The sequence below is a fragment of the Physeter macrocephalus genome, chromosome 10 (assembly GCF_002837175.3).
Source record: "Physeter macrocephalus isolate SW-GA chromosome 10, ASM283717v5, whole genome shotgun sequence".
In the NCBI taxonomy this organism is placed as follows: Eukaryota; Metazoa; Chordata; class Mammalia; order Artiodactyla; family Physeteridae; genus Physeter; species Physeter macrocephalus.
Genome location: NC_041223.1, coordinates 81,308,704 through 81,333,617, shown reverse-complemented (window position 1 = coordinate 81,333,617; position 24,914 = coordinate 81,308,704). Strand labels below are relative to the sequence as shown.

The 24,914-nt window shown below is 40.5% G+C and overlaps 2 protein-coding genes and 1 pseudogene across 6 annotated transcripts in view; all 3 read right to left on the bottom strand.

Annotated features, from left to right (window-relative positions):
* SDHAF4 (succinate dehydrogenase complex assembly factor 4) overlaps nt 1-7,722 on the bottom strand; it is a 33,667-nt gene extending 25,945 nt beyond the window's left edge. Inside the window, exon 1 of the mRNA XM_024133076.3 lies at nt 7,615-7,722. Within this exon, the coding sequence (XP_023988844.1) occupies nt 7,615-7,678 (64 nt within the window). The 5' untranslated portion in view covers nt 7,679-7,722. The remainder of the gene's footprint in view (nt 1-7,614) is intronic.
* Nucleotides 7,723-13,899: 6,177 nt separating this feature from the next.
* Nucleotides 13,900-24,914, bottom strand: part of FAM135A (family with sequence similarity 135 member A) — a 127,593-nt gene continuing 116,578 nt past the window's right edge. For 4 of the 5 annotated variants that reach the window (XM_024132955.3, XM_024132952.3, XM_024132954.3 and 1 more), the window contains 2 exons: nt 21,188-21,301; nt 13,900-14,140 (listed from right to left, as the gene is read on the bottom strand). In XM_024132955.3, coding sequence (XP_023988723.1) covers nt 13,935-14,140; nt 21,188-21,301 — 320 coding nt within the window. In that variant the 3' untranslated portion in view covers nt 13,900-13,934. Of the gene's footprint in view, nt 14,141-16,287; nt 17,061-21,187; nt 21,302-24,914 lie in introns of those variants that run through there. The other variant, XM_055087644.1, reaches the window with a different exon arrangement.
* On the bottom strand, nt 18,932-20,498 carry LOC102993566 (homocysteine-responsive endoplasmic reticulum-resident ubiquitin-like domain member 2 protein; annotated as a pseudogene).

Sequence of the window (24,914 nt, the reverse complement as noted above, 5' to 3'; positions counted from 1 at the left end):
AAATCTGAAAGAGAAATTAAGGAAACACTCCCATTTACCATTGCAACAAAAAGAATAAAATACCTAGGAATAAACCTACCTAAGGATACAAAATACCTGTATGCAGAAAATTATAAGACACTGATGAAAAAAATTAAAGATGATACAAATACATGGAGAGATATAGCATGTTCTTGGATTAAAAGAATCAACATTGTGAAAATGACTATACTACCCAAAGCAATCTACAGATTCAATGCAATCCCTATCAAACTACCCGAGGCATTTTTCACAGAACTAGAACAAAAAATCTTAAAATTTGTATGGAGAAACAAAAGACCCCCAATAGCCAAAGCAATCTTGAGGGGAAAAAAAATGGAGCTGGAGAAATCAGACTCCCTGACTTCAGACTATACTACAAAGCTACAGTAATCAAGACAATATGGTACTAACACAAAAACAGAAATATAGATCAATGGAACAGGATAGAAAGCCCAGAGATAAACCTACGCACCTATGGCCAACTAATCTATGACAAAGGAGCCAAGGATATACAATGGAGAAAAGACAGTCTCTTCAATAGTGATGCTGGGAAAACTGGACAGCCAAATGTAAAGGCATGAAATTAGAACACTCCCCAATACCATACACAAAAATAAACTCAAAATGGATTAAAGACCTAAATGTAAGGTGAGACACTCTAAAACTCTTAGGGGAAAACACAGGAAGAACACTCTTTGACATAACTCACAGTAAGATCTTTTTGATCTACCTCCTAGAGTAATGGAAATAAAAACAAAAATAAACAAATGGGACCTAATGAAACTTCAAAGCTTTTGCAAAGCAAAGGAAACTACAAACAAGATGAAAAGACAACCCTCAGAATGGGAGAAAATATTTACAAATGCATCAACGGACAAAGGATTAATCTCCAAAATATATAAACAGCTCATGCAGCTCAATATTAAAGAAACAAACAACACAATCAAAAAATGGGCAGAAAACCTAAACAGACATTTCTCCAAAGAAGATGTACAGATGGCCAAGAAGCACATGAAAAGCTGCTCAACATCACTAATTATTAGAGAAATGCCAATCAAAACTACAATGAGATATCACCTCACACCAGTCAGAACGGGCATCATCAGAAAATCTACAAACAACAAATGCTGGAGAGGGTGTGGAGAAAAGGGAACCCTCTTGCACTGTTGGTGGGCATGTAAATTGATACAGCCACTATGGAGAACAGTATGGAGGCTCCTTAAAAAACTAAAAATAGAATTACCATATGACCCAGCAATCCCACTACTGGGCATATACCCAGAGAAAACCATAATTCAAGAAGACACATGCACACCAATGTTCACTGCAGCACTATTTACGGTAGCCAGGTCATGGAAGCAACCTACATGCCCATCGACAAACAAAGAGAGAAAGAAGATGTGGTACATATATACAATGGAATATTACTCAGGCATAAAAGGGAACAAAATTGGGTCATTTGTAGAGACATGGATGGATCGAGAGACTGTCATACGGAATGAAGTAAGTGTCGGAAAGAGAAAAACAAATATCGTACATTAACGCATATATGTGGAACCTAGAAAAATGGTACAGATCAACCGGTTTGCAGGGCAGAAATAGAGACACAGATGTAGAGAACAAACGTATGGACACCAAGTGGGGGAAGTGGCGGGGGTGGTGGGATGAATTGGGCGATTGGGATTGACATATATACACTAGTATGTATAAATAGATATCTAATAAGAACCTGCTGCATAAAAAATAAATAAAATTACATTAAAAAGAAAACCAAAAAAACACGTGGACACAAAGTAAAATGAAGAACCCAATATTAAAGGAAGATCTAAAAAAGCAGTCAGATAGAAGACATATTACTAGTAAAGGAACAAAAATTAGACAGATGACTTCCCAATAGCTCTAATGAAAGCCAGAAGAGATAGAGCTGTGAGAAAATGATGCAGCTATTGAAACCACCTTTCAAGAACAAGAGAGAAATAAAACAAACCATATTTCAGACTAAAAATAAAATATATATTGAAAAAAACCCACAGAACTTTATCACAAGACTATCACCAAAGGGAACTTCTAAACAATGTACTTTAAGAAACTGATCCAAGGATTTCCCTGTTGGTGCAGTGGTTGAGAAACCACTTGCCAATGCAGGGAACACAGGTTTGAGCTCTGGTCTGGGAAGATCCCACATGCTGCAGAGCAACTAAGCCCGTGCGCCGCAACTACTGAGCCCGCACTCTAGAGCCCACGCGCCTAGAGCCCATGCTCTGCAACAAGAGAAGCCACCGCAATGAGAAGCCCAGGCACCACACTGAAGAGAAGCCCCCGCTCAATGCAACTAGAGAAGCCCGCACGCAGTAATGAAGACCCAATGCACCAAAAATAAATAAATAAATAAATAAAAATTTAAAAAGTTGTTAAAAGAGTAAATCCTAAGAGTTCTCATCACAAAGAAAATAAATTTATAAAAAGAAAGTGATCAAAAAAGTAAAGTGTGAGATAAAATAGAAGATAAAAGTTTTATATGTTGACTGTATAAAAGTGTAATAACAGTATTGATTTTTGTTACTACACAATTCCACCCTAACATATACACAACACACACACACACACACACACACACACACACACACACACCCCTAAAAGGCTGAACAACAGAGATGGAGGGCGAGTGAATTCAAAGCATTTTTAAGCTTTGTACTGTTTAGGAGGAGAATAAAGATATTAATTAACTTTCGACTTCCTTAAGCATGCATTTAGATTTCAAGGGTAACCAATAAAAAGCAGTGTGTATCTTCCAAAGCAGTGTGTATCTTCATTTTTTCCTGTTTTTCCAGCAGAGGGAACAAATGAAAAAAGCAAACACTGAATTCAAAGTATGACAAATAGAAGGTGTGAAAAATAAGATGGTAGAAATAAAGCCAATTTTATCAGTAACTATAATTGTAAATGGATTGAACTCTCCAGTTAAAAGGTATGCTGTTGGACTTCAAAATAAAAACTCACCAAAATCTAGCCATATGCTGTTTATATGAAGAGAACCATTACTATGGTTCAAAAAAAAAAAAGGACCAATGTTATGGATAGAAGGTTTGTGCCCAACCCCCCACCCCCCAAATTCACATGCTGAAATTCTAACCCCTGATGTGATGATATTAGGAGATGGGCCCTTTGGAAGGCAAGTAGATCATGAGGGTGGAGCCCTCATGGTGAATTAGTGCCCTTATAAGAAAGGCTATGAGAGCTTGCAGGGGCCTTCTGCTCTCTGCCACATGAGGATACAAGAAGAAGACAGCCATCTGCGAACCAGAAAGCAGGCTCACACCAGAGACCAGATGTGCTGGCACCTTGATCTTGGACTTTCCAGCCTCCAGACCTGTGAAAAACAAATGTTTGATGTTTAAGCTGCCCAGTCTATGGTACTTTGTTATTGCAGCCTGAGCTAAGACATGTGAGATGCACCATTTCCACATCTTCTAAAAAAAAAAGGGGAACCCACAGAAAATGGAAAGAAAATAACAACAATAAGAGAAGAAAATAATAACATAAATAAAAGACATAAAACTAAGAGGATCAACAAAACCAAACGTTGGTTCTCTTAAAAGACTAAAACTACCGTGAAGTCTTTGGTAAAGCTAATATGAAAACGACAACAACAAAAACAAAAACACCCCAAAAAACCAAGAGAAGGCAAAATAAATAATATGAGTAAAAGAGGAGTACGTAGCTACATACAACAAAAGTTTTTTAAAAGCCCCAAACCAGGAACTTTATGCCTATATATTTAAAGTATACAAAATGAACAATTTTCTCAAAAAATTTAACTTATCAAAAAAGACTTTATAAGAGAAAATCTGATAAATACCACAATAATCATTACAAAAATAACCAATAATTTAAAATCTTCCCTCAAAGAAAAGGGCAGGTCTAGACAGTTTTGTAGGCAAATTGTAGCAGACACTCAAGGAACGGAATATTTCAATCTTAAAAAAAAAAAATCTAATATAGAAGAGAAAAGGATGAGAAGACTCTTGAATTCATTGTAAGAGGACAGAATAACTTTAATTTCAAAACCAGAAAAGGAAATTGCAAGACAGGAAAATTACAGGCCAACTTCTAAACAAAATATTAGCATACCAAACCCAACACTATATTAATAATATAATCAACCTGATCAATCTGAATATTTTCTAGAAATGCAAGAGTGATTCAGCACTAGAAAAATTTATAATTCACCAACCCACCATATTAAAGGAGAAAAATGAATTAACAAACAAGATGAAGAAAAATGAATTAGTAAATTTCAATATTTATTCTGTCTTAAAAAACAGACAACTACATAAACAAAAAACCCCCCAAATCCTTCCAGAAATGGCAAGGGACTTCATTAACCCAATAAAGGGCACACCTACAGCTAATATTACATGATGAAATATGAACATATTCCTTTTACAATTATGAACAAGTATGCCTATCACCACTTTTACTCAACATGGTACTGGAAATCTGAGCAAGGACAGAAAAACAAGAGAAAAGAAAAAGATATAAAGATTGGAAAGGGAGAACTAGATTTTCATTATTTGCAGGCAATATTTTTGTCTACCTAGCACCGCCCCAACAAAATCTGCAAATAAATTATTTAAATTAATAAAGTAATTTAGCCAGGTTACTGGACACAGAATCAATAAATAAGTGAATTGTGTTTCTATACATAAGCAGCAATCAGAAAATGATAATCTTAAAAAATATCAAGCAGTTGTAACCAAATCCCAACAGGGACTTTTTTTTTTTTTTTAAGGATTTTATATGGAAAGTAGATATCCAAGAAGAGCCAAGACACTTCTGAAAAACAAGATGAAAGGACTTACCCTACTAAACATCAAGAGCTGTTACAAAGGCATGGTTATTAAGATAGGTGTTACATCACAGGAACAGACAAACAGATCAATGGAACTGAAGAGAGCCAAGAAATAAACTCACGTGCATATGCATATGTAAACTTGATTTATGACAGCTGCGTTACATCGGGGGGAAAGGTCCAATATATGGACCCGGGACAACTGGTTACTGACATGGGAAGAAAGTGAAATTGGTTTCCTGCCTCACACCATACACGAAAATCAATTCCTGGTAGAATAAAGGCTTAAATGTAAAAAGCCAAACTACAGACCTTTGAAGAGAAAATGCAGAAGAATATCTCTACGACCTTAGTGTAGGGAAGGCTTTAAGAAAGACCACAAAGCACAGACAATAAACAAAAGGATCAAGACAAGATTATAATAAAATTATGAATACCTGTTTATCAAAAGACACCTTTGCTTTGAATCTGTGTGACTGTACAATCAGATCCATTATTTTATTCTGTCTACTGCTGAAGATAATTTTTACAAAAAGACACCATAAGAGTAACAAAAGCAGCCCACAAACTGAGCTTGAGCTTGTATGGCCGTTAGCATAAGTGAGGCCATCTTGGGCCCATATAGGCTTTCTGCTGACCCTACCCAGGACTGTACTGCGAAGTAAATCACTCTCTGTTGTCAAGGGCTTAGCAGTTAATCGACATTGTTTAATAATCATTCGGATCAGGTGGCCTCTATACTCTGCTAGTCCCCAAACAATGAGGAAAATCTTCGCTGACATATTCGGGGCACCCACAAGACCAGTAACCCACTCATAAATCTTAGGAACGCACTTCCTGTTTCCAAGCACATACCTCCATAGTCTCGGTCAACTATAAAACTGTCCCAATGGCCCCCTTAGCGGTTTGGAGCGCGGCTGTTAATTCCTCCTGATGGTTGTCCGCCTGCTCTCAGCCTTTACAGGTTAAGTTACCCTATGATAAACTGATTCACCGACTGTATGAACCTGCCTGCCGTGTTTTTCAGTCACAAGATGCCGTCTCAGTTCAGAAAGCACTTTTCATTCCCTCCACCCTCAAACAGAGCTATTTGCCATTTACATAAGTAAAAAAGGTACAGTGGTCAAATACACATAAAGAATATAAATAAGAAAGACAAACAACCCAATAAGAAAATGAAGAGATATTTCATCAAAAAAAGCGAAAAACTTTCGAAAAGATGTTTAACTTCTCTAATCAGAGAAATGCAAAATCGTAATGAAATACCATTTCAACACCCTATAGGCAGACAAAAATTAAATTTTCTGATGCTATCCAATGTTGGCAGGTACGTGGAGCAACAGGAACTCTAATACTGCTGGTAGAGGTATAAATAGCCAGTAGGAATGGAAAATGCCTTTACAGCTTGCCATCATATTGTAAAACTGAACAGGCCTATGCCACATATTCCAGGAATTCAACTCCTTGTGCAAGTAGCCCTACAATGTACACAAGATGTGTAGCAGTCAATCCTGGTGCTTCTACAGTTACACAATGTCCACTGAGAAGGGGAAAGGAAAAACGTATGATACACTCTCATAACTCAATGAATAATCACAGCATCACATATCAACATGGATGAATCTCAAACCTGTTAGTTGAAAAAAGCAAGTAAAATAAATACAAATGGCATGAAGCCCTTTCTATAAAGATCAAAAGCTTGCAGTTACACAACTGCATCAGGAAGCAGGTAGCAGGTAGCCGCTTGGCAATGGAAATATTCTATTTCTTAAACTGGAGAACGGATTCATAAACGTTGGCTTTGCTTCATAACTCACATGTGTTATGTACATTTTTGGTATGAAACACTTCATTCTTCAGTTTTGAACATTAGTGAAAAAGGGATATTGAATGAACACACAACGGAGCTTTACACAGTTATTACCTCGAGGTTTGGATAGTATGGGACTTTTACTTTATATATTATTCATTTCTGGATCATTTAAAATTTTTACAACTAACAGGTAGTCCGTTTGGGGAGAGATGATTACAGAAAGGAAAACAAACTTTATAGGAATCTGGGGCCCATCAGGAGGAGGGGCGGAATTGTCTTCAACTTAACACAATTCTCCAGGATGTCCTAAACTAATACTAGGCTTAGCATACTCTGTGGGTTAAGGCTGTAATATTTTGAGAAAATTTTCCAGCAAAAATGGGTTTTACAAAAGATTGGTTTTTACTGAAAGCATGCATACTTTCTCAGGAACAATTCCTGGCTTCACCTTATTTTTATTATACTTATTTGCCTTCGGCCCACTTTTCCAAAATTCTGCACTTTTCCACTTTTAGTACTGTAGACTGCCAGAGATCGTCTTCACTGTAATAAACTAAATAAGCAAGTGATGACTCCACTGCTGCAGGGCCCGCTTTTCCACACTCTCCACGCGCACCAGATGCCGCACGCCCTGCGAACCCCCCAGGACTGAGGACGCCCGCCCCGCTTCGTGGCCATCGCGGTGGCCGCCGGGAAGGAGGCGTCCAGCCAGCGGGGCCCAGCGACTGTCCAGCTCCGGTCCCGCCCTGAGCTCGGACGGTAAGGACCTGCCGGGGACGAGCGCGGTGGCCGTGCCGGACACGAAGGCTCGGCAGGCCCGGGGCCCCCGAGCCCGCGACACGCCGCTGCCCCGCCGGACGCGTTTCTCGCGGCACCCGTGCCTTCGTGACCCCGCCCGCGACCTCGGCCCCGGGGCCGGGCGCCTTACTTGCCGCTCTCCACGCTGCGGCCGGGATGTGGCCCAGCAACGAGGCGAAGCCCGGCACAACCATGACGCCACCTCCCGCGGCGTCCGCAACAGCCGCGTCTTCCCGGCACGCCCCACGGGAGAGGCGGGGAGGCTGCGTGGGGGCGGGGCCTCCGCGGGTGGGCGGGGCCTCCGCGGGGCGGGCGGGACCTCCGTAGCCAGCGCTGGGAACTCGCGTTCCCGCACCAGGCTCTGTCTGCAGGAGAAAGTGGAGCGGCTCGGCCTTCTCGTGAACAACCCAAACTACCGTGAACCTCGTGTTGATGAAAACCTCAAATCATGGCTGAACTTGGATGAGGGAATGCTTCCGTTTGTTCCTCTCAATCTGAGGCGAAGGTCTCTTGGAAGCTCGCTGTTCCAGTCCACAAAGAGTGGGCACCTTCTACTCTTTTGCCTGTGCAATAGGCTTCTTTCCCCTCAGTTCTCCGTCTTTATTGTTTTACCTTTCTGCTTCTTCAGTGAACTCTGACCCACTGACCAGGTGGCCTGGAAGATGACGTTTGGGTGCAGCCCAGAGCAGAGGCTGTCATCTGGTCCAGCTGCTGGGAAGGAGCGCTGCGCATCCGCCCTCCGGTTCCAGCGCCTCCTGCCGTGTTCGGAGCACGGGTGGCAGGTCAGGAGGCTTCATGGGACCTGTGGAAAGTCTACACAGAATCACACTGCAGTCCTTCGGGTTTTTTTTTTTTTTCTTCCTTCATTCCTTCCTTTTTTTTCTTTTTTAGGAAAGTTCTTGGCCAGCTCTCGGGCCCTGGTGATGTCTGACCGAGTAATATCAGGTGGCTATACAATTTGAGTTTCTTATCACGAACCGGAGTCATCTGGTCCCCCTAGATAAGGACTCCTTTCACCAGGAGGCAGTGGTATATTCGGAACGCGGCCAGAGCCAAAACCCAAGCAGTTTTCATTAGCAAGTAGCTCGGTAGCTTACATACACACTTTTCACCCTTAGTTCATATCTACAGCTTAGTGATGAGTTCCTTGTGGCCAGCTGACAGAGGAAAAAATTCAAAGCTGGATTACAGAGGGCTTTGCTCAATATACTGACCAGCTGGCAAATGATTGTTTTGGCATTTCGAGCTGCATTTAACAGAGGCCCTCGAGGAACAGCAGAGAGAAAAAATATCCTCCCAGAGGGCAGAACTTTATCTTATACTCTTTGCCTGGAAGGAGATATAGCTTGAGATAAAGATCTACATCAATTCATGGGCACTGAAATCAAGTGGTCAGGGACTGGGAAAATGTAAAGGTTTTGGAATAGGTTTTTTTGGAATTAGGACCTCTCCAAATGACCCCAAAGCATGAGAACATTTGGGTCCCATTGAGTGCTCAAAAGAAGGCTCCCATGGCAAAAGGGCTCTTAATCAGAACAAGATTACTGCACGTTATCTACTTCTGTCTAACATATTATACTAACATTTTGGGGCTTAAAACAATAAACATCTATTCTCTCGCAGGTTTTGTGCGTCCGAAATCCAGGAGCCAGGGTGCCTCTGGCTCTAGGTGTTAAATGAGGTTGCAGTCAAGCTGTGAGCTGGGGCTCCTGTCTCGCATGGAGGCTTGACTAGGGGAAGATCAGCTTCCGAGCTCACGCACATGATTATTGGCAGGATTTAGTTCCCTGTGGCTTTTGGAATGAAGGCCTCCCTCAGTTCCATGCTGCGTGGGCTTCTCCAAAGGTCATTTCACAGCATGGCAGCTGGGTGTCCACGGAATGAACAAGCAGGAGAACAAGGGAGACTGCTCGAGATGGAAGCCACAGTCCTTCTGTAATCTAACCTCAGAGGTGACAGCCCATCACTTTTGCTGAACTCTGTCATTAGAAGTGAATGAGGGCTTCCCTGGTGGCGCAGTGGTTGAGAGTCCGCCTGCCGATGCAGGGGACACGGGTTCGAGCCCTGGTCTGGGAATATCCCACATGCTGCGGGGCGCCTGGGCGTGTGAGCCATGACTACTGAGCCTGCGCGTCTGGAGCCTGTAGAAGAAGTGAATGAATTAGCAGATCCAGCTCACCTCAACGGGAGGGGATTACACTGGGGGTGAATGCCAGCAGGTGGGGATCACTGAAGGACATTTTAGAAGCTGCTGACCACCATGACCATTCTGCAGGCATCGCTTAGCCTCCTTCCCTCACCCCAGCTGTGTTTGCTCAGTGCCCCCCTAACAAGGGAGCCATGGTGGCATGGAGACATGCATGTGTTAACACAGTTTTCCCCCTGCCAAGACTGATGGGCTAGCACCACTACTTGCAGCGCCCAACCCGATCGATCCCTGATATAATATGGAATAGCCTGGTGGCAGCTTTGGTTACAAGAGACTCTACTATAATGAAGGAGATAGCAATGTGTTCTATAGGAATAGACAATTATTCTGGGTTTGGATTGCTTTCCCTGACTTACGCTTCCTTTAACACTTCACCTGTGGACTTACTGAATACCTTGTATTCCATACACTTTATGTAGCATCCCATCCAACATTGCTTCCTGTGGATACAGATGCCTGTGGGATAAACCAGTCTCATGACGTATCCCATCAGATCAGAAGCAGCTGGTCTTGTAGGACAGCCCTGTTAAAGGTTTACTCTTGGAAGCAGGTGAGAAAATGCTCTGGGATGCTGTCCTAAAGGATTTGGCATATGCTCCAAATGAGTTAACAGTGTTCAGTGATAGCTCTCCTGTTGACAGAATAACAGGCTCCAAAGAGTAGCAGAGAGGATTGGCCTCTTGTTGTGACGTCTCACACCCTCTGCCAATGTATTTTGCTTTCCATTATGGGGGGACACAGTCTGCCATGGGTCCCGAGCATCCCTGCATATCATTGCCGGTATCCCAACTGATACTGGGCAGTTTCTGTATCTGGTCATATGGGCATCTAAGTAGGTCAAGGCAACCACAGCATTGCTACCATTTAACTGCTCCTCTCCTGGGGGAAAGAACTGGCTTGTGTGCTGCTTGTTCAAAAATGGCTTGGCCCTTGGCTCTGGATTCTTCTCCTGTAATGCAATCCAAACTGCTTGGCCCTGGTCCTGCATCGCGTGTACACGTCTCACTTGGCCCTCAGCATCACCGTGGGAAATGAGGCTCTAGGAGCTGGTGTGAATGTGCTGACCGTTTGGCCACGACTTCGCTGTAATAAGGTCTGTCTCTGACCTGGGAGTGTCCTGTCTCCACGCATCCATGAAACTGCAGCAAGACTGCAAGCAAGACAAGTAGATACAACCTCAGATCCTTCGCTGCTCTCCATCCATCTGCACGATTCCAGGTTCTGCTGGTATGCTAATTTTTGTACCCAGAGTGGGGTATAAGGGGGTAGATAGTGTTTTCTCTGAACTGGAAGTTGGGATTGCCTCCTGGCCATTTGTAGCTCATGCCCCTAGGTAAGGAGTTAGAAAAAGTGGTTAAGGTGCTAGCTGTAGCGATGGGCCCTGATGGCCACGGGGGAAAAGGGAGTGGGGAGAGGACTCTGTCTAGAACTTGGGGGACCTCGTCTCCTGGAATAACCTCTCACACCATGTTGAATTGTAAACATTAAGCAAAGACTATTGCAACCATATAGAGGCAAGGCCACCCAAGCCTCAGATCCTTGGGTCACACAAAAGGTAAAGAAATCTGATCGGCTGAGGTGCTGGTTGAGCACAGAGAAGACAGGGAATAGGTGGCACTGGTGACAGGTCACAGCCATCTAGCTTAATGGCCAGTGGCAGAACTGAGGGCTCTATTTACCATAGTTTTGTTTTGGTTTGAAATCAGAGCTTTGGGACATAAAACACGCTGCTCCCTACATCCTACCCTGCAGATTCTGCTTCAGTTGGTCTGTCCTGGGGCCCTGAAGTTCACTAAGGAAACTTGCAAAGCACTGCTCTAGCTGTAGTTTCTTCCTCACTGGCTCATGCGTGTGCTTATGTAGTTAATAATTTATTTTCTCTCCTTGTATATTGGCGAGGCGCGGGTGTGTGTGATGAAGTCACAGTTTTGTCTGTGGGCTGCACACCACTGAGGCAAGATCATTACAAAACCAGACGAGAAATGGACATAACACTGAAATCCTGGACTTGAAACTGGATGGGGTAGATAATAGCAGTATGTCAGGATGAACCATTTAAAACACGTGTGAATATGTTATTTGTGATGTTGGAAAGGCAAAGAGATGGACTGTAGTAGACCTCTGATGTGTGTTTCTATTTGGTGCTCAGTCATCAAACCCATTGCACAGGTTTAGTGAATTCTGGCAGGAGAAACAGTCCCATCTTCTGCTGGGGAAGCTGACAAAGTCCGATGTACTCACTGTCTTGGGTGCCTGACAGCCTGGGTGCTGGCACGAGACTAAGCCTGTCAGTCGTATGATCTCACCAGACTTTGAATCTGGAATGAGTGATGGAAGTTAAGTGGATGTCTGGGATCCAGTTTTCAGAGGCATCCCTGCTGGCAGAAACATACACAAACCTCCAGCTCCCCTGAAGTTGGAACAACTTGCCTATAATTTTGGTCATAGTCTAGCTTCCTCGGTTTCCACCAGTTTTCCAAGAGTGGTTCTCCAGCGTTTCTCGTCAATTCTGTGAGCTACCTATATTCTTCCAATAAATTCTTTTTCTGCTTAAGTTAATCACAATGGTCTTTGTTGCCTGCAACCCAGAATTCTTACTGGTATACACTTCAATGAGATTTATTCTCTAAGGGTCAGTTATGATCATTGCCCCTCTCCCTCAGAATCCCACCCCACCCCAGCACTCTGAATTTGGAGGTGAATAGCATATGACAGTTTCCCTGGTAAATCAGAAGTTAAATCTGTTAGACCTGAAACCATAATCACTGATGTGCTTTTAAAACTATTAAAGCAACCAACAACCAATCAACCTACTGTGATCATAAGAGCAGTTTTCCCTTAAAAAGAATATGATTATGAATAAGAATGAATACTTTGATAAATCTGGAAGATTATTCAAACTTAGAATAAGTTGAACTTCTTTTTTTAGTTAAAAGAAAGAAATAAAAGAAAAAAAGTATGGAATTTCAAACTCAGGACCAAGGAATGTGAAGATGAAACGTGTATGGCAAAAATAAAAATATGCCTCTAGTATTCTGAAAATAAGCAAGTGTTTGAGCTTTCCCTCCAGATAGTCATTTGTTCGTTTATTAGCAGCAGAGGCAATAACACAATGCTAAAAACAAACATGCATCAACTGTACAATACACACTTACAAAAGCCTATCTATCCTTAGTGCATTATATTTTTCACAAGTAAAACAGGAAAGGAAAAGAGTGAATTTAATGCTATTCAGCACCTTGAATAAAGTCAAAAGACTTTACATCTCCATATATCAAAACATTTGCATCTGTATCACCAAACATGTAAAGTTAATTCTTTTGTTCCATTTGAAACATGAATTATTTTATTTACATTACTCTTTAGTTCAACAAATTTTAATATTTAAAAATTATCTAAATTCATAAAAGTAGTTCATAAATTTCAACATTTAATTATTATGTACATACAAGGAAGTCCATGAAAAAAGTTAAAGAAACGTAGTCAGAAAGTTCAAGCAACATTTCCAAATTTAGCAAAATTCCAACCAAATCAAGGAAGAGGGCATTCAAACATTCAGAAATCTCTAGACGCTGCTAACATGAACATGAAAGGTTCCAGTAATAAAAGTCAATATGAGAAATAATGTTGAAATCACCAGTAGAAAATATATTTTAATAGGCATGACATATGTTTACTAGCAACAGTAATGACTCTTTTATAGAAAATGTTTATAATGTCACATATGAACTACCCGATTTGAGAGGGCAAAAGAGTTGATTTCAAAAAATATATTTTAGCAGCCATAAGTTTATTTCCAGTTAAAACACAGTAAAATGTTAAAAGTAAAATTTATGATTAACTAAATAATACCCCAATACTAGAAAATTTAAAATCCCATGCTATTCTAGCAATAATGGCCTCTAATACGATGTGTCTGATGTGAGGATTGTGGAAAGCCAATAATAAACAATCAGACATACATATGGGCTTAAAGTTTCACTGAAATACTTATGTAGCAAAATATATGAAAAAGTAATAGAAAAGTAAAAAGATAAAATTAAAAAAATATTGCACAGCCACATTACCTAGAAAGTAAAGTTGATGTTTAAAAAGCTCTAAACATGGATGATATAAATTATCTTCCATATAAAAAGGTATAAATATTTCTTAGAACTTATCAGCATCTACAGTTTAATATAATACAATATCTGAATCACTGTTGAATGAGGTAATTGTCAAGTCTACCAATGCATTTAATCCTAATGGAAATACTTGAGGGCGGCAACCAGAAAGAATTTCTCTAAAAATATTTCCGAATCCAGAACAGCTATATGTGCAGCTCTCCCAATGAGTGAATCAGCTGTATTGGGCAATGCATTGATGACATTATATCGAACCAAGTTACAATCCTTGCTTTGCAGAACTGGGCGAAGCAAGTTGTGGATCATTTCTGAATAGATCTGTCCTATGGAACAAATAGAAAAAAGGAAAATCGGTTCACAAGAAGAACTGAAAAAAAATTCTATGCTTTTATATAATTTATAAAATTTAGTTACATTATTTCCGTTTAAAGCAGAAAACTGTCTTTTAAAAGTTTTTTTTTCCCTTGAATATCACTTTTGAGACTGTTTTAGAGAAAATATAATCACATTACTTATCTAATCAAGTAAAATAAATTTATCATACATTATTCTTTTTTTTTTTTTTTTGTGGTATGCGGGCCTCCCTCTGCCGCGGCCTCTCCCGCTGCGGAGCACAGGCTCCGGACGCGCAGGCCCAGCGACCATGGCTCACGGGGCCAGCCGCTCCGCGGCACGTGGGATCCTCCCAGACCGGGGCGCGAACCCGGCTCCCCTGCATCGGCAGGCGGACGCGCAACCACTGCGCCACCAGGGAAGCCCTATCATACATTATTCTTGCCAACTTGATATTTTAATTAAAAGCAATGAATATAACAGAGTAAATAGTTTTTTTCAACCTTAAGTCAATTATGACTCATTATGAAAGTAAAGGAGCCACGCTGAGACATTCTGATAAGGCAAAATTTAAAACTTGAGTCAAGAGCAAATACTTTAAAAAAGTTTCCACAGCAGCCAACATTATTCCACATATTTCTAAATTATCTTGAGAAAGAATAGCAACCTCCCATAATCAGAAGAACAATGTGAGTTTGGCTCAGAGGTCAAATTGAGAATCTTTTTTTTTTTGGCCTGCAGGTTTATTTAATGGTTGGTTTTGCTTTTAATTTCAAAGTTGTGCTATTCTCTCCCTCTTTCTGGTTAATTCTTACAATGATTTATTAAGGGCATGCGAAGCATGAAAGGTAAAGGTTACATACATATACACGTACAAGCACAAACTGCCTTAAAAGGGGCAAAACAGTTTTTAATGCTAATGCATTACTATATTACTAACAGATAAGTGCTAACACATATCCATCAAACGTGAATTTTAGGGGGGCAGGTATTAAATTTCAGGGGAGAGGCAGGATGTAGCCTTGAGGAATGATGAGAAGTGAGTAATATACAGAAGCATAATTAGAGAAAGAAGAGAGAGGTGTTTAAAAGAGGGATCAATATCATATAGATTTCATAAAAAACGGTTTTTAAAAATTATTTCTTTTTTTAATTGAAGTATAGTTGATTTACAATATTATATTAGTTTCAGGTGTACAAACATATTGATTCAATATTTTTATAGATTATACTCCATTTAAAGTTACTATAAAATATTGGCTCTGTTCCCTGTGCTGTACAATATATCCTTGTAGCTTATTTATTTTACGCATAGTAGTTTGTATCTCTTCTTTTTTTTTTTTTTTTTTTGCGGTATGCAGGCCTCTCACTGTTGTGGCCTCTCCCGTTGCAGAGCACAGGCTCCGGACACACAGGCCCAGCGGCCATGGCTCACGGGCCCAGCCGCTCCACGGCATGTGGGATCTTCCCGAACCGGGGCACGAACCCGTGTCCCCTACATCGGCAGGCGGACTCTCAACCACTGTGCCACCAGGGAAGCCCTCTCTTCTTTTTTTAAAATTTTATTTATTTTTGGCCACGTTGGGTCTTCGTGGCTGTAAGCAGGCTTTCTCTAGTTGTGGCGAGCGAGGGCTACTCTTTGATGCAGTGCGCGGACTTCTCATGTCGCGGAGCACGGGCTCTAGGCACGAGGGCTTCAACAGTTGTGGTGCGTGGGCTCAGAAGTTGTGGCTTGCGGGCTCTAGAGCACAGCCTTAGCAGTTGTGGCGCATGGGCTTAGTTGCTCCACGGCATGCGGGATCTTCCCAGACCAGGGATCGAACCTGTGTCCCCTGCATTGGCAGGCGGATTCTTAACCACTGTGCCACCAGGGAAGTCCCAGTAGTTTGTATCCCTTAATCTCCTCCCCCATCCTGCCCCTCCCCCATCCCTCTTCCCACTGGGAACCACTAGTTTGTTCTCTGTATCTGTGAGTCTGTTTCTGTTTCATTATATTTGTTCATTTGCTTGATATTTTTTTTTATTTTTTATTCTTACTTTAAAAATTTTTTTTTTTTGTGGTACGCGGCCTCTCACTGTTGTGGCCTCTCCCATTGCGGAGCACAGGCTCCGGACGCGCAGGCTCAGCAGCCTTTATTTTTTAGATTCCACCTATAAGGGATATCATACAGTATTTGTCTTTCTCTGTCTGACTTATTTCACTAAGCATAATGCCCTCCAGGTCCATCCATGTTGCTGTAAATGGCAATATTCCATTCTCTTTTATGGCTGAGCAGTATTCCATTATGTGGATACACATCTTCTTTGTCCATTCATCAGCTGGTGGACACTCAGGTTGCTCTGATGTCTTGGCTACTATAAACAATGCTGCTATGAATACTGGAGTGCACATAAGTTTTGGAATTAGTATTTTCTTTGGCTATATGCCCAGAAGTGCAATTGTTGGATCATATGGTAGTTCTATAATTTAAAAAATTTTTTGAAACTCCATACTGTTTTCCACAATGGCTGCACCAGTTTACATTCCCACTACAAATGTACGAGGGTTCCCTTTTCTCCACATTCTCACCAGTATTTGTTATTGTGATCTTGATTTGCATTTCCCTGATGATTAGTGATGTTGAGCAGCTTTTCATGTGCCTGCTAGCCTCTGTATATCTTCTTTGGAAAAATGTCTATTTAGGTCTTCCTCCCATTTTATAATGTTTCTTCGTTTTTTTTGATGTTGAGCTGCATGAACTGTTTACATATTTTGGCTTACTGGTCGTATCATTTGCAAATATTTTCTCCTATTCAGTAGGTTGTCTTTTTGTTTTGTTGATGGTTTCCTTTGCTTTGATGTGCAAAAGCTTTTACACTGAAAACTTTATTTAGGTCCCATTTGTTTAATTTTGCTTTTGTTTCCATTGCCTGAGGAGACAGATATAAATATTGTTATGACTTATGCCAAAGAGTGTTCTGCCTATGTTTTCTTGTAAGAGCTTTATGGCTTCTGGTCTTATATTTAGATCTTTAATACATTTTGAGTCTAATTTTTTATATGGTGTGAGAAAATGTTCTAGTTTCATCTTTTTACATGTAGTTGTCCCGTTTTCCCAGCAGCACTTATTGAAGAGACTCTCTTTTCCCCATTGTGTGTTTTTGCCTCTTTTGTCATCAATTAATTGACCAGGGGTGCATGGGTTTATTTCTGGGGTCTTTATTCTGTTCCATTGATCTATGTGGCTGTTTCTGTGCCAGTACCATGCTGTTTTGATGACTGAAGTTTTATAGTATAGTCTGAAGTCAGGGAGTGTGATTGTCCAGATTTCTTTTTTTCTCAAGATTGCTTTGGCTATTTGGGATATTTTTTGGTTCCATATAAATTTTAGGATTATTTGTTCTAGTTCTGTGAAAAATGTCATTGGTATATTGATAAGGATTCCTCTGAACCTGTAAATTGCCTTGGGGAGTATGGACATTTTAACAATATTAATTTTTCCAATCCATGAACATGGATATCTTTTCATTTCTTTGTATCATCTTCAATTTCCTTCATCAATGTTTCATAGTTTTCAGAGTATAGGTCTTTCACCTCCTTGGTTAAGTTTATTCCCTAGGTATTTTATTGTTTTTGATGTGATTTTAAACAGGATTCTTTTTTTGCTTTCTCTTTATCATAGTTCATTATTAGCACACAGAAAAGCAAATAGTATCATGCCATCTGCAAACAGTGACAGTTTTACTTCTCCCATTCCAATTTGGATGACTTTTATTTATTTTTCTGTCTGATTGCTGTGGGTAGGACTTCCAATGCTATTTGAATAAAAGTAACGATAGTGGACACCCTTGGTTTGTTCCTGATCTTAGAGAAAATGCTTTCAGCTTTTCACCATTGAGTATGAAGTTAGCTATGCGTTTGTCATAAATGGCCTCTATTATATTGAGGTAGGTTCCCTCTATACCCAGTGTGATGAGAGTTTTTATCATGAATGGATATTGAATTTTGTCAAATGCTTTTTTGGCATCTCTTTTTAAAAAAATATTTATTTTTATTTATTTGGCCATGCTGGATCTTAGTTACGGCGTGCGGGATCTTCAGTTGCAGCACGTGGGATCTTTAGTTGCAGCATGCAAACTCTTAGTTGTGGCCATGTGGGATCTAGTTCCCTCACCAGGGATCAAACCCAGGCCCCCTGCATTGGAAGCGTGGAATCTTAGCCACTGGACCACCCGGGAAGTCCCTTTTGGCATCTATTGAGATGATCATGTGATTTTTATCCTTTGTTTTGTTAGTGTGGTGTATCACATCAACTGATTTGCAGATACTGAACCATCCTTGCATCTCTGGGATAAATCCCACTTTTGGTGTATGATCCCTTTAATGCGTTGTTGAATTTGGTTTGCTAATATTTTGTTGAGGATTTTTGCTTCTATGTTCGTCAATGATACTGGCTTATAATTTTCTTTTTTTGTGGTGCCTTTGTTTGGTTTTGGTATCAGGGTGATGCTGGCATTGTAGAATAATGTAAGTTTTTCTTCATCTTCAATTTTTTAGAATAGTTTGAGGATAGTTGTTATCTCTCTTCAAATTTTTGGTAGAATTCACTAGTGAATCTGTGTGGTCCTGCACTTTTGTTTGTTGGGAGGGTTTTTTTTTTCTGATTAAATTTTATTACTGGTAATCATATGTTCATATTTTCTATTTCTTCCTGATTCAGTCTATGGCGATTTTACATTTCTATAAATGTATTAATTTCTTCTAGGTTGTCCATTTTATTGGTGTTTTTAAATTTTCTTCTCATAATTGACCTTTTATTTTAAAAAATTACAGGGAGCAATTTCCAGAATCTTATTTTATAAAAGTACTGCCTATATCAAACATTTTATATCACTATTAATTCCATTGAAGAGCTGCCTTTTTTTTTTAAGGTACTAATTCCAATTGATGGGATACATGCCTTTAAAATAGAAAGTTTCCATTTATTCAAATGTCAAAATTAAGATTATTGAGAGGTTTATTGCTTTATGGCTGGGCAAGATGTTACTAGCACATTTTAGGTAAATAATATTCGTTGTTAAAAACTATGAGGTCATTCTGTTTAAAACTTTCAGGATAATTCACAGAAAATAGATATATTTATTCAAATTATACACTGAAGGGCTGAGATATTAGCTAGAGACATTTATACGTGAAGCAGCTCTCTAAAGAAGACACACAAACAGGTCTGTCTTGGTATAATATACATAATAGAAATTCATAAAACCTGGAAGACCAATATTATTACGCTATGTTCTGTTAAGATCTTAAAAAAAAAATCACACATTTAGTAGTCCATCTGTGCTTAAAATATTCATATGCGTGAGAAGCTTAAGGAAAAAAAACACCTCTATACATGATGATGAAAATAAAGTAATAAATGTTTTGAAACTGCACTGTTATTGAAAACACTTTCCTAAATTCAGACCCTCCTTTGCAGCCGGCACAATTTTTCAGGTCTAATTGGCAACCTGGGGAGGCCCCTCTAGTATTCGTGCAGTAAAGAAGGTGATGATAAAAGACCAAGCTGCTGCCATTAACCCAGGCCTTTGAATTGCACTGGCATCTTCACCTGCATCTTCTCCACTCTCATCTTCAAGCCCATCATCCATAAGACACTCCATTTCTTCAAGTTCTAGATTGCATTCTGCACATCACTGTTGACTTCGGCATTATTGTTGGGAGCCTGTTGCTGACCTCCTTCTTGCCTAAAAGGAAACCATCCAGCTTGGTGTAAATAAACCAGTAGCATGGCTCCCATTACCATGATATACCGACTAAAAGAGGGATAGAAGTACACAATGCTAGGGAGAATGGCAGCTCTTGAGAATGTGTACATCCAGTCTAGCCAGTCTCGACTGAAGTCTTCTTCGTTTAGCACTGGACCTCCCTGTGCATTCATCTGAACATTCTCATCCATAGGTCGATTTTCTTGGGCCACTAGGTTTGGAGCTGGTGAGGGTTCTTCTCCAGGAACATGTGCCACATTTAGAGGCTGTGAAGCAGCAGGCTGGGCTGGGTTGGCATTTGATGTGGCCTGAGCTGAAACTGCAGCTTGATATTGCATATAATACTGATGCGTATACATCTGTTGCCACCACAGCATCTGAAGTGGGCTGAAAGTGGGATACCCTGGGAATCCAGCCGGAACAGCCTGCCCAGGAAGCTGGTTGTCTACATTTCCTTGCATTACATATGGGAACTGATGACTAGTAATCTCTTATGATACTTGTATTTTTGTGGTGTCAGACATTGTAACTATTCCTCTTTCATTTCTTGATGAGTCCGCTTGCTACCAACTTTGACTAAAAGTAAAGTACAGGGGCTTCCCTGGTGGCACAGTGGGTAAGAGTTTGCCTGCCAAGGCAGGGGACACGGGTTCGAGCCCTGGTGTGGGAAGATCCCACATGCCGCGGAGCAGCTAAGCCCGTGCGCCACAACTACTGAGCCTGCGGTCTAGAGCCCGCGTGCCACAACTACTGAAGCCTGTGCGCCTAGAGCTGGTGCTCCGCAACAAGAGAAGCCACTGCAATGAGAGGCATGTGCATCACAACGGAGAGTAGCCCCCGCTCGCCACAACTAGAGAAAGCCCACACGCAGCAACAAAGACCCAATGCAGCCAAAAATAAATACGTTAGATTAAAAAAAAAAAAAAAAAAAAGTAAAGTACAGCCGAACATGCAGCATGACCGTTACTGCAACCACCAATCCCAATAATCCGGAGGAAATTAAAGCATGGATTACTTTTGAGGCAATAAAACGGAGGAGCATTGGTAATTAGATGAAAAAAAGATTTCAAAAGAACAACTACTGTGTCATTGGCCAAAACATCTTACACAGCAAAAGAAAAGAAAGGAAGAAAGATGGAGGAAGGATAGCTGTTACTATCAGCGGGTGTAAAAGGCAGTCGAAGGAAAGAGGACAATAAAAAGAAGGGAGGAGACAACTGCAAGAAAACTTCGGGAGAAACTCATGTGTAGACGTAGCTCTTTGAAATACTTCTAATTTACTTTGTTACCTGACTGTTTGTCCTTTAAAGCTGTCTTGCACATTTCAATGCGGGCAGAATGATAAGGAACGTAGCGGTCCTGCAGAGAGCCCACTAGTACAACATTTTTGAAATAGTGAAGCCCTGTGAAGAAAAAATACTGAGTTACAGTGCAATAATTAACCAGATTTGAAGTAACTTATTAGCATCCTATTAAGTGATCATAAACTTTATTTGCTTGGTAGTACTAAGTTTATGTCTTTTTAAATAACTGATGAATTCTTTCTCCAAATTTCTATACATTCTCTACCAAAATCCCCAGTTTCCTTATATGTAGTTTATGTGCTGACATGAGAAATGTGTGTTTGCACTGAGTGAGGCCACGGATTGTGGTCTGGGGATTGGGGGAGACTGGATATGGTGGGCTAAACATTCTATAACAAGTATTTCATGACGCTTGTACTTTCCAAAGGATATTCATCAATATTTAGGATTATTCCCCAAAGAAACATATATACTTCCATAAAAACAAACAAAACACCCTATTTAAATCCTTTAAAGCTGACTTTTTACTTTAAGGTTTCATTTGACTCTTGCCTAATATTACTTATATTTTCTCCTTATTTAAGCATGATGTCAAGAGGATACACACTTTGATTTTTCCAATAAAAATAACGATTTTTTGTGATCCATCCAACAGACTTTTGTCAGGTCTATTTTAATTTTTTTTTATTTTTCAGTAAACTACATGAATTTAGGACTTGTGTCCTTGGGATGCTTTGCTAAATAACTCATTTAAGTACTGAAACCACATTCTTGACCTCTTTAATACCAGTAATGTTCTAATCACAGTAATGTATTATTTGGCTCAGACTAGTATATACAAAATCAAAATTTTATATGATAATTAAATAAGATACAAATCAATAATGGTGACACATTAGAATTGGGTGTGCAGTACAGAGAATTTTGTTCTGGAATGTTCCAGAATAAAACTTTGATACTCTATGTGCACTGAAATTCAGACTCTTAGAGACAGGCCAATTGTGGGGACTCCTGTGAATCCAGAATATAGGAAGCCTTTGTAGAAGCTCCCTGTCTTCCTTGGAACTTAAGGATCCTAATGATGGGAAGAGTTCAGACTGACACATAGCCAGGTGAAACAGCATATAGCCTCCGTGTCAAATATAAGGTATCCCTCCTTTTCCCAATAAGAAGGTACTACTTTGTGGCCACTTGAATATATAAGATTCTAGAGATATAAGTGAAATAACAGAATGTCTATAACAGGAATTAACTCAGTTGAACAAACATGTTTAAAATATTTTAGAAAGATTAAGAAAAATTGATTTTTTTCCCCTTCATTTTCACATTTCACGAGACAAAGTCAGCCCCTTTTGGCATCACCTGATGACAGTCTTCACTGGTGCTACTTTGGGAAACGTCTGTGTGTCCTACAGCAGAGGTCTGTGAACTGGTATACACTGACCCCCAGGGGTAATTTAAGACTCTCCATGGTGTAGATGGGCATTTACAGCTTTAAGAAAATTGATGTCCAGATCCCAAGTTCATATGAGCACTTTTCTACAAATGACTTTTCCTTCTCCTACTTTACAAGACAAAGACATTTCTCCAATCTATTTCGGATCTTCTTATGGTATATGGCCCTGGGGTATAAAATCTCTGGGAGAACCAAGCAAAATATGTACGAAGTCTTCCTCTTCCAAAAAGTAAGTTTGATGCTACCGACTGTTTTGACAATAAGAAATGGCTGTGCCAGTTAGATTTTATGGCACATATTTTCCATAAATTAAATGAGCTAAGTCTGTGACTCCAGCTGAATACAGTACAAATATACTACCTCATATGCCAGAAAATATATCCTTTGCAACTACTTAAAATTACAGAAAACAATTTTAGGTGTCACCATAAAATTATACAAGGGGATACAAACTTTTCCAAAATTCTTTCGAGGGGTAAACAAGCCAAAAATGGGAAAGCCACGGTCGTATGGTACATCATCTTCACTTCTAACCCAGTTTTATCCCGAACTGCATGAGACCAGCCATGTTAACAGCACAGGTGGCTTCTTCTTTTATCTAAAAGGTGTGTATGTGTGTCCTCCATAAAGGCGACCACACTGCACATCTCCGGGGGCATCACTCCCATCACATCGACAGGAATGACACTGCACAGCCGGTGGCAGCCTTGCTCAGTAACGGTCACCTCTGTACTTCTCCGGAAACCACCAGCATCTTCTATGTCCCCCTCTCTCTTACCTTATGGCCTTCCTGTCTCACTGGGCACACGGAAGCGTCGGAAGGGGCTTCCGCAGACTCTACCTTAACACAAAACCAGCCTCCCGCATCTGTACCTTCTCGCTCTGCCCCTCCCACGCCCCGCCCCCCCTGCCTCAGGCTGGCCCTTTCACTAGTGCACTAGGTCCCACTCCTCCTTCCTGTCTGCTTAAGGGCATGCCTCTAGTTGCTGTCCCATCCTTCTCTCGCAACAACAATTTTCTCTTCTGGATGGATCATTCTTATCAGGATGGAAAATATTACAGTATTATACTTCCCGTCTTAAAAAAAAAAATCAATCCCTCAATGAATCTGTCCTTAGGCTTTATTCTCCCCTCCAATTACCTCCCCGCCCCCCCATTTCTCGGCACTGCTCTATTTCTAGTTTACATTATAAGAGTTAATACTCATTACATTAAAAATTAAATATATTTTTCAAAATAATTGCTCTTCGCAGAGATTCTGCTGTGCTTCTACAGAGGAATGGCACTCAGGCTGAGAATCACTGCTTTAGACCAAGACCCTGGAGAGGAGTACCCATGTCTCCCCAGGTTCAGGCAGCTCGGTGGAGAGGAAGCACACAAGGGAGAGGAGGGGAGGGGACGTCCAGGAAACCCTTTAACTCTCAGACTCCATGATGATAAAATAGATACAATCACAGATTCTGACACTGACACAGATACACGATATTGTCATATTTTTAACATGACTCCCAAGATAGCACTGTACTTTAAAAACGTATTTTAAACTTAGTGATTATTTTAATAATACTTTTTCAACAACAATGTATTATTACTAGTACTGTGCTTCTGTATGGAAGGTTTGCTTTTTGTATTAGCCAAGAACCAAGTTAAACAGACTCTGACCCTTTTTTGAGTCTTCTGGTTTCCATTCCTGTGCAGCAGTGCTGGCTGGAGAGGGCAGAAACTCAAAGAGAAACACGGTAGCGCCCGAGGCGCAGTGCTGGTGGGAATCATGGCAGCACTTCATCCGAGCTGAAGTCCAGCTGATGACAATGTCTGAGGTGTGTATGTGGGGAGCCTTGTACTGTAGGTTCATCCTCTCTGCACCTGCACTGATTTTACCTGCTCAGAGATGGTCTCGTCCACTGGCCTTCGGGTTAGCACTTCACTCAGCCCAAGGTGACTCATTCTCGGTTGAAAAGTTACCGCTAACTTGGGAAAGTAACACGATTTCCCCATTTATTGAATGAGACAGTTGAACTGGAAAAGTTTCTGAATATTTTAGTTATTTTTCAGGATTGCCAAGAAAAAGATTAAATGTTCAATATTTTTCTGGACTGCATACTTACGTGGTTTACATATGAACGAACATTGTAATGGTAACTTTCACCTTCATTATCTTAGTCTTCCTGATTTTTTTTTTTTTTTTTTTTTTTTGCTGTACTTGGGCCTCTCACTGTTGTGGCCTCTCCCGTTGCGGAGCACAGGCTCCGGACG